At 50.7% G+C, this 18,619-nt stretch overlaps 1 protein-coding gene across 6 annotated transcripts in view; it reads right to left on the bottom strand.

Moving 5' to 3' along the window:
- Positions 1-1,054: 1,054 nt before the first annotated feature.
- The window catches only part of EXTL3 (exostosin like glycosyltransferase 3), a 142,254-nt gene continuing 124,689 nt past the window's right edge, over positions 1,055-18,619 (bottom strand). For all 6 annotated transcript variants that reach the window (XM_075144806.1, XM_075144804.1, XM_075144803.1 and 3 more), the window contains 4 exons: positions 8,321-8,448; positions 4,645-4,789; positions 3,529-3,657; positions 1,055-1,636 (listed from right to left, as the gene is read on the bottom strand). In XM_075144806.1, coding sequence (XP_075000907.1) covers positions 1,427-1,636; positions 3,529-3,657; positions 4,645-4,789; positions 8,321-8,448 — 612 coding nt within the window. In that variant the 3' untranslated portion in view covers positions 1,055-1,426. The remainder of the gene's footprint in view (positions 1,637-3,528; positions 3,658-4,644; positions 4,790-8,320; positions 8,449-18,619) is intronic.

Here is an 18,619-nt window from a genome sequence, read left to right as displayed (position 1 = left end):
GACGCCGGCCCATGGCGCAGCCCCGGCTGCAGCACACGCAGGCTTCGACAGCTGCATGACGCAGGCGCGTCGCTTCGGCTCCGCTTGGCTGCGCGCAGATGAAGGGTTAGCGTCTTCTCCTTCCTCCACTCTGCAAAATGCGAAGCGATCGCAAGAGAAGGCCCCGATACCCCGACTCCCATCGCACCGGCGCTGAAAGCTGAACCACTGCCTGCTCCCCCGGCAGGGACCAGGCACCGCGGAGAGCCGGCTCTCGGCAGACCGCGTCCACACTTGGATGCTTTTGGGAAAGAGGTTTATTTTATCAGCAAAGGCTTGTGCAGCCGATCTCAGGGGGCTACTGGAGCAGATCTCCAGGGCCAGTGAACGAGGCCCTAAGTGCAGGAGGAAAAGTCCCAAAGCGCGTGTGAAAAGGCCAGGCCAGACTCGGAGACTCTCCGCAGCTGCCTTTGGCACCGCGGCGGCTGCAGAAAACGGCAGCGCAAGGCAGCCCGCTCGAACGCACGAGCCTGGGGCGTTGCCAGCCCCTGCTGTGCTGCAGACGGATCATTCCCAAGCCCCAAACACGCTCCCTGTCTTCGGAGGTTTAGCAGCGCCTGCGGTGTGCCGCGCGGGGTGGAAAAGGACGCCGAGAACGAGACCACAGCAGCCAAACTGCCCCGTGGCTGTGGTACGGGACCCGCACGGTGCTGGGAGCGGGGAAGGACCCTCCGGGGCCAACCTCCTCCCTGCTTGCCCCTCTCCGAGGGGCTCGGTGGTGAGCAGAGCAAAGAGCTCGTCACCGGATGACACCTGAAAGTCCTCAGTAGTAGCCACAGGGCAAGAGAGCCAGGACGTGGTGTGCGGGAGGGGAGGAGAAGGGCTGCCCCGCGGGAGAAAGGATGGGGACAACGGTGGTGACCGGAGCTGCCTTGATGCTTGGGAGTAACCTCTCTGCAGTCAAATCGCTCCAACCTGGCCTCGCTGCGGTCCCCCCCGAGTGGGCAGACAGGTCCAGAGGGGAAAAGGAGGTGGGGGGAGAAAAGAAAAGGAAAAAAAAAAAAAGCCTCACGCGGCAAATCTAAAACACTTTCATTTTAAATAACAATAATTATAATTAAAAAGAATGGTTGCCCTTGGCTAGCGAAGGGGCAGAGCCACTAGCCAACGTGCCATTCCTCAGTGTACGATCCTAGGGAGTGTCTTTACAGAAACTGTGAGATCCTGTTCCCTGTCGCTTGATCGAGTCGCTGTGGGGAGAGTGGGAAGGGAGGGGGAAACGTGCCCGTCCAAATCCAGGACGTCCCTTTTGCTCCGTGGGAGGGAGGCCGGAGTCAATAGCAAAAGGCGTTTTGCACTCACAGCCCCGCCAAAAAAGCCACCCTCTGCCCTCACCCGCCTCCAGCCGAAATTCGGAGAGCCGAGGGCGCCCGGCTGCCTCCCGCTTCTAGATGAACTTGAAGCATTTTGTCTTGTCGTGGGGCAGGCGGGTCTTGAAGAGGACCGAGTCCACGCGGAACTGGGTGTACAGGAGAGGCATGTACCCGTACACCTTGACGAAGAAGTTGATGCACTTGTGTCGCTCGTGGAAGTGAGAGTCGTCGTGCGAAAGCGCCTGGGGGCATCCAGGGCAGCGGAAAGTCCAGCGGGAGGTCACCTGCAATGAGAGGGACAAAGACGGTCACTGCCACGCTGCCCCACAACACCCTGGCCGGGGGGGACACCCTGCCTGCCCCCAAGGCACTGCGTGGGGGGACTTGCTGGACGTCCTTCATGACATGCCGCAGACCGGGCACAGATTCGGCCGTGCTCTCCCCAGCCGCCTGGTGCCCCTTGGAGGGCGTCCAGGCAAGGAAGGACATGGTCCACAGCAGCTCTGCCAGAGCAGAGACTTAAAGGGGGACACGATGATCTAACACTTAGTTACTTTTATCTGCTTTGAGAAGTTGTTTCAGGAAAAAAAAGACCCTGAGAAAGGAACTCCTTTCCTTTCACTGGCTACAGATAGAATCACAGAATGGTTTGGGTTGGAAGGGACCTTCAAAGGCCATCTAGTCCAACCCCCTGCCATGGGCAGGGACATCTTCAACGAGACCTGTCCAACCTGACCTTAAATGTTCCCAGGGATGGGGCATCTACCACCTCTCTGGGCGACCTGTGCCAGGGTTTCACCACCCTCAGCGTAAACAATTTCTTCCTACTATCTAATCTAAATCTCCCCTCTTTCAGTTTAAAACCATTTAAAACCCTGATGAAGAGTCTCTCCCCATCTTTCCTGTAGGCCCCCTTTAAGTACTGGTAGGCCGCTGTAAGGTCTCCCCCGAGCCTTCTCTTCTCCAGGCTGAACAACCCCCACTCTCTCAGCCTGTCCTCACGGCAGAGCTGTTCCACCCCCTGATCGTTTTGGTGGCCTCCTCTGGACCCGCTCCAACAGGTCCCTGTCTGTCCTGTGCTGAGGACCCCCGAGCTGGACACAGCTCTGCAGGGGGGTCTCACCAGAGCAGAGCAGAGGGGCAGAATCCCCTCCCTGACCTGCTGGCCATAGATGCTACAGAAGAATTAGCAATTTGGGGCGCCTCTTGTTTTAGACACTCAGAGTAAGACCTTTGGAGGAGGCTCCAGTTTTCAGGAGGTGCTGAGGGGCCACCCGTTGATTAAAGGGCCTCCTTCTCTGTCTTGAATCAGAGATCCCACTGCAGTGCCCTTTCGTTTTGGTCTGATTCTCCTCTCAGCTGCACCAAACTCTACAACCTCCACTTCATAGTAGCTCCAGATGGGAAGAACACCACATAGAAAAACCCACCCATCATATTTATGGCCAAGACCCATCTCCAAGGCAGCTGGCCTGTGACGGTGAGACATATGCAGGGCTGTAAAGAGCAGTTTGCCAGCAGCAATAAAGAGCAGAATGATCTGCATCCGAAATTCACGCTCAAAATTGTGACATTTATTTGTTATCACAGGGCAGGGAAATTTCAGCTGGGCTGTAGTGTTTGGACCACCAGCCCTCTGCATGCAGATGAGCCTAAATGTCTCTGGAAAGCTACACAAAATCAGCAAGGAAATCATTCCTACTCGTGCTGTATGGTATGGAAAGAAGGAAATTTGTCTTTTTGGGATCAGCTGCTCAGAAGGACCTTTGCTGAGCCAGGAAAGCCTCCGGTCTGAGCTGCAGCGTAAGTCAAACCCCAATTCATCCGCTCGCCATGGCGGGGATTTGGCTGCTTCTAAAGGCTGAGCTGAGTTTTCACACCTTTTTTGAACACGCACTACGTCTCCTCGAGGCCGGAGAGGGGACATGCTGACAGCTTCAAGAACATCGCGCTTGCAGCACAGCGCTTCAGAGATGCGATGCAGCCGGATTTTGGTAAGGGCAGCGCGTGCTGCACAGCAGAGCTTCTGCGCCAGGCTGTGCCGAGAGGAAGGGAGCTGGATTTCCCCCGGAGCAGAGCAGCCTCCTAACACGCTGCTTGCCTTTCAAACACATCGACCAAACCGCTGTTTCTCCAGAAATGCAAAGCCCAGTACAAGCTTCTCCTGGCGCTTTACCTTTATGGGAGGTTTTCTCGTCAGGTGAGAGACCAGGAAGTTCATGGCGATGTCCTCGCAGTTGATGTATTCATCCACCATGTCGCGGATGGCTTGCGGCATCACGTAGGAGTACAGGTAGGCGTAGTACTGGAAAGGATAAAAAGGCACAACGTCGCTCAAGGTGGTCCCAAGCAGCAAGCGCCCACCCATCGCTGGTGCCATCTGCACCAGAGCTGGAGCAGTCGCGGCACCGCGGATGAGTATCAAGACCACTCGCTGGGACGTGTCTGACTCGGAGCTCAAGGATGCCAGTGGAGAGACTCCATACAATGGAGCTAACCCTGCACCCAGGAGATCTGCTGTAGCCAGAGCAGCAGCAAATCTACCCCATAGCCACCACCCCTGCTGAGTCCCGAGGCTCCTGTAACCTCAGAAATCAAGAAATGATGGTTTCAGCTCCCTTGGATCTTGTTGTCTTTGAGTGTGGTGTAAACCGCGCAATTTAAGACCCTGGATGCAGGACAGGGAGCAGTAGCTGGTGGGTTACATTCCCACCGCGATACGACAGCTCAGGACAGTCCCTGCAGGAAAACATCCCATCCTTTTCTCAAGGTCTGCTTGCCCACTGTTGCCTCTGCCATACAGAGAGGCACGCGTCACGGAGCCACTTGCTGCACTGCTCCCTTCCAAGATAAACCAGCCACCTCCCACATCTACCAGCCAGCCCGTGCCACCACGCAGCTGCAGAAACCCAGGACTTCCCTGCAAATTACCCCTTGCAACACTGAGTCTGTAAGATTAAAGATGCTACAGTAAAGACGCAGGGCAGGCAATCCCGTGGCCTGCCTCGCCCTCGCCATGACCGAGAGCATCGCTGAAATGCGCTCGGCCCCGTGCTCCAGCCGCCCGCTTCAGCACCGTGGTGCTTCTCACGCGGCACAAACATAGGCTGCTCCTCGTTCGCTGGGACGCAGACCAGTTGCTGGCTGTGTTTCAGTTTGGAGGAAGCGAGGGAAAAGGAGTGATGAGCTCCAAAATCTTTTTTTTTTAAAAAAACTACCCCACAACCATATATTCTCTGGTTACTCTGAGAAGGAAGGGAAAGCTCAGGGCTTTGTGGCTACAATATCTCACCTTATGGAAGAAGGCAGCACCAGTGAGCACCATAGAGAGCTCGCAAGAATAGTTGGAGTTGTAGAGCCAGGACTGATGGGGGATGTCCCACGCGTGGTAGCGTCCTGGGAAGCCAACGATGCGGTCCCTTGCCTCTCTCCAGACACTGCAAACACAAAGCCTTTCAGTGAGACGCAAACCCGGGGAGCCCGTCGGCAGATGAGCACGGCTCTGGCTGAGAACCACTACACACAGGACTATGCCCTCGACGCCAACGGACCGGCTCCCAAGGGGGGTTGCAGGTGGTGGAGGTGCCTATACATAGAAAAGTCTGGCAACTACTCATCGAAAGAACGGCCAACATACATTGTAGTTTGGGCAAAAAGGACAAGCATTCTTAAAATGTGCAATTACCTTGCTTTAAAGTCCATTTAATTTTTTTTTAATAAAAATACAGATAATTCCAACATGCTTTGTTGGAAAAAGATGGCTTTTTACGCAGGCTGCTCAGTGCAAGCTCGCCCACCTCCACAGCATCGAAGCTCCACTGTCGGTAGGAGGGACCGACCGGCCGTCACAGCTGCCCGCGCGACAGGTGAACAAGGTCTCTCTCCAGGATAACTCTGATTTCTTTCCTACTGTAGTGCAGGAAAGGGCTGAACGCAGAAATCTTGGCTTTAACGGACACGCAGAATTTGCTGACCTTCTCTTGTTAAAGGTTAAAAGGTGTTAGATGTGAACTGCAGCATCCCTCAGCCAACTGCCCAAGCACGGGCTGTGAGCACAGGCCAACGTTGCTTGGTACAAAGCTTGAGCTTCTCACCATGGTCCTCTCCTAGAGGCACGTTCGAGTTGCTTATTCACAGGGAAAGTGCACCTAACTCCTAAATAAAGGATTTTCTAACTCATAAGGGCTGTTCTGTAGGTTTAAAAGAAAACTAACAAAAAAGCCCAATGACCCAAAATTAGTTTCTGAATTACACAGAGAATGGAAAACTTAAGACCTCAGAGGGAAAGGCAAAGAAAGAGGCAGGGAAAGCCAGCGAGATGGGGAACTCTTCCATTTGCCACCAGCTTCCCGCAGCCCCTGCAGGGCATCACTGCACGACACATACGCCAGCGCCGCTTCTCTCTTATCTCCCCTCTATAGAAAGTCCAGAGCAGCCAAGGCTTGGCCTAGGAGGAGCCCAGTGTCTCCTGGCCTCTTTCCCCAAATTCCTGGGACTTTCCATCTCCCAGAAGCTCAGTTTCCTCCTCTGTAAAGTCGAGATAACATCAAGCTCCCTTTAGGAAAGCTGCCGAGATGCTGAAGACCCTGGTGTCTCCAGACGGAAGATCTGGAGTGCCAAACTGCCAGCTTCCCATCCCAAACCAGCACCCAGCGGCTTCCTGGGCTCTGGCCATACGGGAAAAACCTCTGGGGCCGTAAGCGCATCCTTCACCCTAACACACGCTCGCAGTCAAGCCGTAGGGAATTAAATCCTGAGGTTCGCATGTGAGAGCATGGGCTTGCTTAATATTCTGCTCTCATCTGAATCTCACTCTCCTGGAGAGAAATCCCACAGGATAGCTGCAACTCTGGCAGGAATAATTAAGAAAAAAGTCAGTGCCTAATGCCTAACCTGGGAAATAAATCCAGCTTCCACTGGCAGGGTTGCCGGCTTCCTTCAGATCATCCGATCCCATCTCCCCAGCGGTTAGTGTCCAAGCTGCATCTCCCAACCCAGTCACTCCAGACTACAAGAAGTAAGTCCCAGGCGGGAGCCTGTTGGACACGGAAGGGTTTTCCCTTCTTCACAGGCACAAAACAGGACAGAAAGTAGCCTTTTTCTTTTTTTAACTCGTGTGGATGCGAGTTCCTCCCACAACCCCCATTCCCGCGGAGAGCTACAGAAGCGATGGCTGCAGGGCAATCGCAAGCGGCTGACGAGACCGAGTTTCCGAGAGCCCTGAGCTTTCACTACACTTACTGACACAGCCAGGAGCAAAGATGCATTTATCGCTATATCCTCTACTCAAATTAATGAAACTCCAATATAGCCTGGTAATAAAAACCGAGTAATTAACAGCGCCAGCAGCTTCCCTGGCACCATCCTCCCAGCAAGCACTTGTTTGCTACGGTTTCTGTCAATCCAGTGTGATTGTTTTGAAAAGCTGGAGTCGAAACTACTCATTCCCTTTCAGTTCTCCCACGTCTCGCTTTCCTATGAACGTGACACTTTTTCCTTCCCAGCTCAGCCGCAAAAAATAAAGATTTCTCCAGAGAATCGTTTTGGATGTGCTCCTCAAAGGTTTGCTCCGGGCGCCCACCTCCAGCTCGCTCCTGAGCAGCAAACGGAGCAAGAAGAGGTTTTTGGTCCCAAGAATTACAGCCCGAAGCAAAGTTTCAACAAAACACCGTTGTTACGAACAGAGGTTCACTCAGTCGCCGAGACACTGTCTCTTCCCTGGCTGAACGCATAAACACAGGGAAGCTTTGTGGGAACAAGGTGTTTGTAAGCAGGGATATGAGTGAGAATAATACACGGCACTTAAAATTTTCATTTGATGCTCTCCAGGGCTAATGGGTAAAGTCTCAGCGAGGTGCTGTGGATAAGTGAAAGAAAATGGAGACCGAAGAGGGGGAGAAAACAGCCGAGTTCAGATAGAGTCTGAAACGGGGCATGGAAGGGAAGCCAGGAGTCCTGACGCCTACTCCCCTGCTTTAATCACTTTAACACCTCATTTCTCATCTCTCGGAGAGAGCTTGTTGCGTTTCCAGGCATTTTGTGCCTTTTAATCTTCCTCACAAACATGAGCCAACACGTTTCGGTGAGAGCGGAGAGCTGGTCCCCGTCTCCCGCCCCCCCAGCCAGCTGCCGGGTGCTCTCGGATTAGCAATCGCAGCCCCCGCTCCTGGCCCGGCGGGCTGACGAGCCGCAGCCAAACGAGCTCCAGCGCTCTCTCCTCATGCCATCCTCACTCCCTGGTGCCTCTCTGGCAGCCGGCGAGGTTTAGCTGTACGAGCTGCAGGAGCAGCCTGCAGAAACCTCCCACGGCAGGAGCCCACGTAACTGCTTTCTCCCTTGGCCCTGTAATCAGGAAGCTTTTTGCCAGGGCAAAATCAAGGGAAAATGTACAAGCTGGAAAGGGAGGTGGGAATGAGAGCAACCAGCACCAGCCTTTTCTGTGCCACATCTGTCTTTTCCATGCTCTGCAGAAAAAAAATGCCAGAATAGCTGTCACATCCCAATGTCACACCGAGCAAAGAGGACGGCAGCCCACCGCGAGCACGCCAGCATCACGTCCTGCAGCCGCTGCGGACGTCCTGGCCTTGCCAACGGCACGTGAAGGATGGAGTGCAACAGCCTCTCCAGGATTTGTTTTCCTGTTTCCTTCCACCCTAGGAAGCCATGCACCCCCAAAACCATTAAGGGAACATTATCAGCACAGCAAAGCCAAAGAGTCGAAGTTAGGAAGCGTGAGAATCAGGGTTGCCTGGACAACCTGAAATCAGCCCACCCGCCTGCACTCATTAAACAGTTCATTACCGCGTATTACTCCTCCAAGAAATTGAGTTGGAAAGCCATGGGAAGGGATGTGCTAGTCCAAATTCTGGCCCCAGCTTTAGCCACGAGACCACGCTGCACCTGAGCAGACCCTGGATGCGAAAAACATCAGTTTGGGTCCAAAGGCTACGTGCGCAGAGGCTACTCACCGGAATCCAAACATGATCTCGTCGTGGCGCAGGTGAGCATCGTCGTCGATGGACAGGATGGCCTCCGTCTCGATCTCATCCCACGGCAGGAACCGGTTGTTCAGGCTGTTTTTCTCTGTGCGGACAACCTAAGAGATGAACACACGATAGTTATGGTGAATGTACATGCACAGAGAAGAGATTTAGGGGCTGGGGCTGCGCACTCCAGCTGCGGTGCTCCAGCGTTTCGGCACTGCTTCGTAGCCCCTGCGATGGGGAAACGCTTTCCAAGCAAAAAGCATCAGCTCACTCCAGCGCCAGCTCCAGCTTCCAGCCCTTTTACCGGCAGCCTCCTGCCTTGCAGGACTGCCAAAACCAAACCCAAGCCCCACGATGCCGGGTACCAGCTGTGCTGCGGTCGCCTGCCCTCTCGCGCACAGGAGGGCAGCTCTGCGATAACGAAGAGAGGGGAACACGGCAGCCACGGTCTCCCCCACAGCCGCTGAAGAAGTGGCCCTTGCAGCATTTCTCCAGCACTGAATTGTTTCTGCAACTATCCACGCTTTCTGCCTTGGACACAACTCAATTGCAACGCCTTCCTCTCTCAAAACTCTTCCAACCCCCCCCACTGTGCAACTTCCCTTATCCCCAGCCATACACGTGTAAAATCAGACTGAATTTCTCCCTCTTGACTGCCCCTTCCATGCTGGACCCTTTCTCTCCCTTGCTCTTACACTTTTCGCCTGCTCTGGCTGATCTATAGTCACTCAGTTCATCCCACACCATTCAATCCCCCCAGTCGTTTCTCTGGCTCTCCTCTGAACTATCTCTCTTGACTTAAAAATAAAGTCCAGCCTGGTGAAAAGAATAAGGCGTCACGGCAATAAAACTCCATTAAATAAGATTACATTTGATCACATAAAAAAAGCCCACACTGAAACCATTAACAGTGGAAAATATTTGTATCGGGGATCTGCATGACAGCTGGTACGATTAAATTCCCATGTAAAGCCAGTGTTAGTGCTTTCATCTGTCAATAGCTGCTCGGGGGGGGAAATGGAACATTCGACAAGAACGCATTAAAATATTTCACTGAAGATCCATCAAAAGCACGAACAATTTATTGCAGGGAGGTGAACGAATTATGCAGCTCTAAGCCGCGGTGGAGCAGGGCCAGAGCCGAGCCAGCAGCTCTCCCACCCCAGGAGGGCTGCGATGCAATTAGTGCCCGTAGGAGAAGGCAAAAGCAAAGACAGACAATGCCGGCGCAGGAATTTCTTTCCCCTCTCCCTCCCAAGGTGGACAAGCGTGACAAAAACCAGCATGGCATTTGTATTTACTTTCAGAGTTAGCGTGAGCCAGCAGATGCTCCCAGGGATGTCTTCTCTATCTGGGAACTGCTGGAAAAGAGAGGTTGCAGGAATCATGGTGGGAATGGGCGATGAGGAGGGAAGCGGGAGAGGAGGCAACTCCACACACTGATTTGGGGGAGGCAGGTAAGTCAGGATTCAAAAAAACCAGGAGGTTTGGAATGTTATGGCCCTAAGGCACTGGCCCGGGAGGCCAAGGAAGACCTGGACATAAGGAGGCCAGCACAGGCCTCGAGAAAACCGTCTCCACAGAAGCATCACCAAACCCAACGCGCTGTGGGCATCCTCAGGCTGCGTCAACCAGGAAAGGAGAGGAGCCAAGAGTGGTCCCCAAACTGGTGACAAGGAGAATTTAAAACTTCTCCTACATCGCCATGGCTGTATCTGTAAATGGCTTTATCAAACCCAAGTGCTCTTGCAGCTGCACCAAGACGACCAGGTCTGCTGGCTCAGAAGGAGCCATATCATGGCTCTCGATGGGGCAGCTGAGCCCCGCGCAGAGTTGCTTTTTGGACTGGAAGAGCACTTTGGCAAACCGATACTATGACAAGACCAAGAACATCGCACAGGGCAGCAAACCAGACCTTGGTGGGGGCCGCTGAACGCCTCCAGTGGGACACGGGCATTTCACCCTTTTAATTAAGAGCCATTAGCCCCCATTTCCAGCCCTTTTCTAATTAATCGCCCAGTGCATCGTGGCATTTACAGGATCCATTTTTATTACATGAGTGGTTAAATGCCTTTGGAAATGTTCTGCCTCCCACATGTGGCTGGCTCCTTTCCCAGTCAGCACGTGGGCAGCCCACCCTGCACACCAGCTCTCAACTGCTTCATCAAGTCTTCAGGATCAGCAGTGATCACAAAAACCACCTGAGAGGAGCTTTCATGGTTTCCGACACAGGCAAGGGCCCCTCCAGTAAATTCCAGCCTGGACCAGTTGGGAACCAGACATCACTCTCTCCAGCTCAACAACGATATAAGATGGGTTTCTGAAAGCAGCACCATTTCTCCTGATGAAGTCTCGTGACCACCACTGTTTTCCTCCCGTTGCTGATCCCGCCTTCTAGGCAGTTTGTGAAGTTATTAAACCCAGCACTGATACATCACTTAGCCTTCTGCTAAGGAGCACGTGCCACGCTGCATCTCTGCTGTTACGATGGTATTTCCTCAGAAAGTCTGATCTCCGTGAAGTCTGTGGGTGTCTTACCCATTAGGATTAGCAGAAGTTGGACTGAGTCCACTGTAAATTGATATCATGCTTTCCAGGCAAGGTCCTGCCTTGCCAGTTGAAGATGGATGGATGGATAAAGAACAAAAGAAGAGCGAGAACCACCAGGCTGAGCAGCAGAAACCCCTCTCTGCCTCACTGATCTGCTGGGAAGTGGATACCTCTTTGCATCTGAAGATATGGATCTGAAGATATCCATATGAAGACTCCTACTCACCGTGGGTCTTCATCTCAGCTTCTCAGGAAAGGTTCAGGTACAGGGCCTACAAACATCAACTCATTTCTGCTCCCCAAAGCCAAAAACGGCAGCACGGAGGTTTTGCCCACAGCACTGTCCTGAATTTCGTGGTCAAGCCACTTTTAAAGCTCTTCCACTGCCAGAGCGAGCCCCCACGGCAACTGTACATTTTTGTGTGACCCATTTCCAAAGGGACCGTGCAAAAGATTGAAGAGAATCTAGGGCCAGATCTGAGCTTTAGCTGCTATTCAAAATCAAGAGAGAGGTAAAGTTGTGATGTTTAGCTCAGAGGCCCAACGACCCAACAAAGCCGGGGCTGTTTTTCACCTGAGCTTTGGAGTCAGGTCCATCTTCTTGCGCTGTAAAGATCTGGACAGGAAGCAAAACTCGGCACAAATTCTGCAACGGGCACGTGTCAGGTTACTCCATCAAGTCTGAAGCTTTGCAGGTCTGGAAGTGTCAGTGTTTAGCTTTTGCATTTCACAGAAAATAGGGGTACTCCTGCCTTTCATCTGGGAGTATTTAAGAGTTAAGCAGCCTGTAAATCGATAGATCCCAAGGAAAAACCCAGCAAATTTATTGATTGACTTGTTTTCCCGTAACTTGCTGAACAATAACATGATGCAACTACCGTCAATAGAGAAAGTGAAGCGGATCCTACCTCAAATGTCTAAAATTGGGGACTCCAGAGGATAGAGAGATCAGCGCACTGGCATTAAACTCTTCCTTAAAGAGAAGGATGCTACAGAGGAGCCGATGCCTCCAAGCCTTGATAAGCACATTCAATCCATCAATTAGCTCCAGCAAAAGTTAGAAGCAACTTAAAGCTATTGCCTTTGATGCCTTGTTTTCAAAGAAACTATCCCGACTTACAGCACTTTTAGGATGCAGCTAATTGTCATCAGACAACTATTCAGTGGCTTTTGTAAATCCCTGCACTTTCCCCTGGGCGACTACACCAGGGAAGCGCTCGGGGACCTGCAGGCAGCGACCCGAAATGGGAATGACAGGGCCGGGATTGAAAACCTTCCTCCCGTCTCTCTATGCCCCCGAGACGGTTCAAGCGCGGTGCCTCCCCAGGCAAGACCAGGTTTTGATCTTGACCGCACACACTGCAATCCGAGCTGTGGAAATGAGGGCATTGCGTTATTGGACAGAAAATATAACTCTTGAGAAAGATAAAAGCGGACTTTTGGGAAACTCTTCTGCTTTAATGCAAGCAACTAATCTTGTAAAAACAGGTTAGAGGGAATGGGAAGAGTATTTGATGCAGGAACCTGAAACATTTCTACCTCTTCTAAAGGTTTCACATTTCAATGGGCTTCTAAAACCACCAGATTTCTTAGGCATGAAATGGGCACAAATGTACTTAGAAGCTCATTAGGCCAGGTGAAAAAAGAAGGGTTATTATACCAGCAAAATACAAAAAAAGTCCAATCATCTCCCTCACATGGCATTAAATGAGATTTAGCAGCTTTTCATTACTTCATCACACACTTAAAACACAGCTGAATGACATCTTATTGTGCCATGTCCTCGGCCACAGGTATCTCAAAGCATTAATCTCCCTCCATCACATGTGGGGCTGGGTGGAGAAAGCCAGCAGACACTACGGTGACCACACATCTATACGTACAGACAAGAGGCGTGTTATGTTGCCAAATTCAGGGATTTACAGGCCAGAGGAGGTCATCTTGATAATCTTGTGCGACCTCCTTACATGGTGGACCAGGAGACTTGATGCAGTCACTCCTCTGGAAGACTGTCACCATACGGCACCGTAAAACAACTGTGAAATGACAACTCAGACCGAATTACAGAGCCATGAGTTCAAACTTCATGGCACCAGTTGAACTCTAAACGCTTTCTGGAGAACCAGTGGTGGATGGCTGGTGGGGTTGACAGCAGTAAATTAAGCCAAAAGGGACTTTCAAGTCACCTACATTAACCTTCTGCATGATCCAGGTCACAGGGACCTCGTATCAGACCTGAAATCTCACCGGTAAAAGCACCTCTGCCGGAAAGGCATCCTGTCTCCATTTGAAGGTATAAGGAGTGGGGGAATTCACCTTTCCTCTGAGATGTTCACTCTCAAACGTTAACAATTATCTGCCTTCAGCTCCCGGCCACTGCTCCTTGGTGGACCTCATCCATCCCGGGAAAGTAACCAAATCCTCCCTCTGTTCTTTTTCAAACAGAATGAGGTCTCAATCTCTCACCCAGGGCTGTTTCTCCTGCCCTTCCATCATTTTAATGACAGATTTCGCCACAATCTTGTTTCTCAACGGTCTCGAGCCAAGAGCTCTGTTAAAACCCAACAAAAGATGTTCCCTCAGCAAAGCTGAAATGCTGCGCTCCGGCAAAACAGTCAGTCAGCAGTTACCCTTCCCCAAAGAGATTAAAATAGTGAGGAGGAACGAAATCAGCCATCGAGCTACAAGAAAGACACAAATGCATTTACCAAAGAGCCACCTTCCCTTACAGCAAATGTTAAGGCTTCAAACACATCAGTGGTAGGACCTGCACACAAACCCCAGCCTCTCCAAACTCAAAACTATCCCAGACTGTGTATTTCTGGATGTCTTATTTTGGTTATTTTGGGCTTTTCCTTGGGAATAATTTTTTTTTAAAACACGTTGCCATCAGCTAAATAGCGCCCACCTCAAAATCATGAACCTCCTGAACAGTTTGCAAACTTTTGAGATGAACTGCAAGACCCAAAATGCTTCCGAGCACCCGACACACCACATCATTAGAAGTTTCTGCTCCTTTCAGCAAATCAATTCAAGGTGATTCAGTTCCACAACGTAGGGGGTTTTATGACTTACAGAGCACAAAACCCCACAACTCTGTGCAAACCCATTTGCTCCTGGTGTTGTTCATAGCTACGTTGGCCAAATGGATCTTAAAAATGTTAGACCGAATAAAAACAGAACATGAATCCAGAGTCTGCCCAGTAATAAGGCCCTTAACCAATACTTTATATTACGTTTTTATACATAAATACAAAAATGCAGTAAAATCAATATCTTCCAGCAGTCTCCTTGCTAGTGAGGCTTTACGCTTAAGCTTTAAATTAAGTGTCACATACAATTTGGCGGTGAAAACATGAAGAATGTCTATGCCCTTGGAGAAGTTTTGACAGTTCAACTTAGTGAACTGGATTGATTTCTGGCAAAGAGCAAACTCTGCAAGAAACCAGGAACCTCATTGCTCACGTCAGGTCTTCATCAGAAAAAAAACAGAAGGATGTCCTTAGGAGGGCTGGATAATTTGGGGAGACAAAGAACAGGCTCTCGGGAAAAGGATCTGTTTCCATCATTCCCAAATACACGCCGATTCAACCCAAATAGGCTAAGGAAAAATAGCACCATAGGCAGAGTGGGGATGGGGACACCACGAGCTCCCTTTCACCATGCAGTGGAGAATTATGGCACTGAAGACGCGGGAGACAAATTCATCCGCCTCTTCTGCCTGAAGAGTTGACCTCGATCTACACTTCGAAGGAAAAAGCAGAGAGCTCCTGCCAGCCAGTCCTCCAGGGAGGATGCAGATTTACAATACTGCCAACCCCTTTTCTTGGCACTGACTCTGAGCATTTATTAATAAGATTCAGCGAAGCAAGTCTGCTTTGCAGGGGAGCGCCCTAGCCAGAGGCTCCGGGGTTCTGCCCTTTTGCTTGCTGCTGTCCCAAGGACTGATCTGCTGGACCGGAGCAAAGTCCTCTGCAAAACGCAGCTTAGCCTGGTGGGGACAGCACTGATCTCAGGGGTGGGATCTTCCCAGGACCTCGTATGGGCAAAGCTCCCAACGAGGACCCTGCTGTTCTGCTCTGCATGGGGGAGCAGGTAGGAGTTCAGATCCTCTCCATGAAGAAAAGGGCTAACACATCTCCCAAATCACGGGTGACCCGTCTGACCACTTGGACTTGGCTCCAGAGGTGCCACTGTCATCATCCCCACCCATCGAGGAAGGCAAGATTTGCACATTTGGGAGCTGATGATCTTCATCCCACCCATATCCACATCCTTGTTTCAAGTCGAGCAGGCTGCTTCCCATCTACCTTGATGACGGCTTTTTCTTTTTGCAGAAAGCACAGGGGAAGCCAAGACTTCTGCAGCAGCCATCCCATGCGTCTGCAGGCTCGCAGCACAGGCGGCTGCTCCCGTTGGCTAACGTAGTAAGGAATGCTAGGCTTAAGTTAGGAAGGGCTCTGTTAGCAGACTTTGGGAGATGGCAAACTCCAGCAGAGGGGAACAACGAGCAGGTACCAAGTATCCCTGAAACTATTCTGTAATCAGACATCTATTTTCAACTCCTAGTTTGGACAAATTCAGGCATCCTCTGATTAAGATTAAGAAAGTTGTCCAGATCAGCCCTTAAGACCCGCAGACTATCAGCATACAAGTGCTGAGTCAGGAGATTATTTACAAGACTCCTTAGAAGGAGTTATATGTGGGTGCAGATTCACGTACGCATAAGCAGGATAAATCACATCTTTTTTTACCACGGCTGACTCCATGCCCTGTTCCCTCTGCAAACGAGGTGTTAGATCAGACTGGCACTTGCTTTTCTGCAAATGAAACCAGAGACGCGGATGAGGAAGATGACAAGTCTGCCTGTTCCCACAAAACAGCAGCATCCTTGAAGTTGTGTATTTTTTCGGGAGGGCAGCTCTCAGAACAGGTTTGCACTGACCAGCTGGAAATCAAGCAACAAGTTTGGGATGTCAGATGGGGCTACATAAACATCCCCGGCTACGGCAGGGATTTTGGCATCGGGAGAGGCTCCATATGGAAACTACACACCTGAGGTTCTCTCTCTTAAAGATGACTTTGATCCTGATTTCTCTCCTGCTCCGTGTTATCTTCCCCCCATTTAACAGGGAGCTGAAAAGAGAAGAGAGCCAGTCCCAAGGTAGGCACCACATGTGCACGTTGGCTGCAGGACGAGAAGCCAAGCTCTCTGCCAAAGCAGCTGCCAAGAAGAAGCCAAAAGAGCTGTTGCCATTGCTACAGATGCCACCAAAAACCTGTGCAGGCCTCTACCCATTCCCAGCTCGATGATGTTCGTGTGAATCACACTGCTCTGACCAAGACCACAGTCTCTTTTCCTCGATTTTCTCAGTGTTTTATCACTACCTGCTCTTGGGCAAGCTGAGACGCTCCACAAAAGCTGGCAAGATCACCGTGGCTCTCAGCCCAGACCTCAAATCTATTTGACTGCCCTTCCCAAGGACAACTACGGCAGTGCTTATTGAAGACTATCAATTGCCTCCTGGAAGTGCAGCATCAAACTCGGTGGCCCTGAGGTCCTGCCCTGCCCATGCAGAACTGTTTCCTCCTGCCAATCTCAACTCCAACCATGAGAAAACCCTCCCCGTTTGCAGAGGACAGAAATTCATCCAATTCCTACTGGCCAACATCCTGCTTTCCAAAGCCAAAACCACACGGAAAAGCACAGATCCAAGCCTTAAGCTCAGCCAGCAATTCTTCATTTAATGAGAAATAAAAAAATCCGGCCTCACCGATACAACACGATGCTCCTCCCGGCACGCTGCCGGGCGGCCGGGGCTGCGCGGGCAGGCAGCAGGCAGAAGATGGGATGCTAGCATGGCCTTTCCATCGTAACCAAGCCCCCGGGATGATGCCTTTCCTCCCCAATATCACGCTCTCATTCCCAGACCGGACCTGAAAACTTGAGGAAATGAGTCCAGCACGACATGGGATTAACAGGGCGTTTCTGACAGTTCCTGATGAGCTGCAAACCCAGGGGAAATTGCAGCCCTGCACTGTGGACACACGTGTAAACAGGGTGTTAAAGCTCCTTTCAGAAACGCCGCCAGCACTGGCAGATCTTAGCAGACTGGCATTTTGTAAAGAAATGGATGTTCATTTGAATGTGAGAGTTTATGACAATTAATGTTTAAAAAACTTGGGATGCAAAGGCAAAATCACAGATGCAGAAAGCAGCTCTTTAACGTGTGTTAAGACAACGATTTTCTGCTGTTATCCTAGGGTTAACACATTTAAATCCAGAAGATACTGATAAAAGGGCACGGATGTGACCACAGCTCCTAAATGAGCCCCGTTACCCTGGCCAAAGCCATCCTGGAGAGAGATCCAGGCTGCTCGGATCCACCTGCGTGCGAGGTGCAGCCCTGTGGGGATGCACTCCTCTCCTGAATGGTCTTTCCCCACAAAACAGCCTTGCCGTGCCCCGGCTGGCTCCCAGCCCGCTCCAGCTAGCCTGGATGAGGCCCAGGCCATGCGGCGCTTGGCTCCCGATGGTGCCACATCAGCATCTCCTGTGGCCGGGCGAGGGGGAGAGCGGGCAGGAGAAAGGAGACGGTACTTCTCCCTCCACCGGTGCTCGTTCCCAGACCTCTTCCGCATCAGTTCTCACCTACCCAGGACATATTCTCTGGCATCTGCTCTCTTGCTTGATTTGATGGCACTTGCACCAAAAATATCCGTCATTTATTTGAACGTCCACCCGAAAACAGCTCCTCAGAAATGCTTAGTGGGATGTTTCTTCAGTCATCTATTGCCCGATGAGACATCCCTGGTTTTTTACCGTGGCTTCTTCACCTTCTTGTTTTCCCTTTAATCTTTGCTTGTAAAGATGGATCGGAAAGTTGCCATTATCCCCTTTCTCATGTACTAATTATTCTGCTGCTCCTTCCCCAGCGCTTCCTCTTCACCTTGAAACAGTTACAGCCCCCTCCTTTATGCCCTGAACCAGCCTAGCCAGACTCCAGACTTCTGCTTTGCTACGGCCAACTTAAGGCATTTTCAAAATTTGAATGAAAAGGATTTATAGACAATTTTAGGAGTCATCTCCAGAGGTATGAAAAGAGTTTCACTGGAAGGGTATTTAGCTACAAAGCTATCCAAAGGCAGCGTATGCTGCATATAAATTGGCAAAACAGATGCATTTTTAAAATACGCATAATTAAATAATGCAAAATAAAACCAAGCATAAATTATTCCCCACTGAGAACAAAACCACACAGGAAGATACTAGTGGAAATCCTCTTTTTAAAATGATACTGTGTCCGTGCACATAATACGTACAACCACTTGGGCTCTCTTTAAACTACTCGACTGCTATCAGTGGGTCGCTCATCTCTGAGATGAGAAAACAGCTTGCGATACAAATAAAACTGATTATTTATTCATTTTCATACGGGTGCAGCTGTTGCATCTTTCTAGAGAAACTAAAGGCGAAGAATGCTTATTTTAACAATAAAGGGATCTAGATACTCACTCACTTTTATTCTCTCTGTGTGTTGCTGTTAGTGGCCATGCAATTAAAGATGCACGTTGAGTTGGTTGTCTGATTAGATTTATTTTACAATTTATTTGTAATTATTTGGCTCCAAAGAACGTCCCTGGGATAACATGCTGTCACTTGCAGTTGAGGCTTTCAAATACCTCATCTCCCATTGCTTCATCTCACTCCTTTCTCAACTTTCTGAAACT

The sequence above is a fragment of the Calonectris borealis genome, chromosome 3 (assembly GCF_964195595.1).
Source record: "Calonectris borealis chromosome 3, bCalBor7.hap1.2, whole genome shotgun sequence".
Classification (NCBI taxonomy): Eukaryota; Metazoa; Chordata; class Aves; order Procellariiformes; family Procellariidae; genus Calonectris; species Calonectris borealis.
This window is presented reverse-complemented; position numbering and strand designations above follow the sequence as displayed.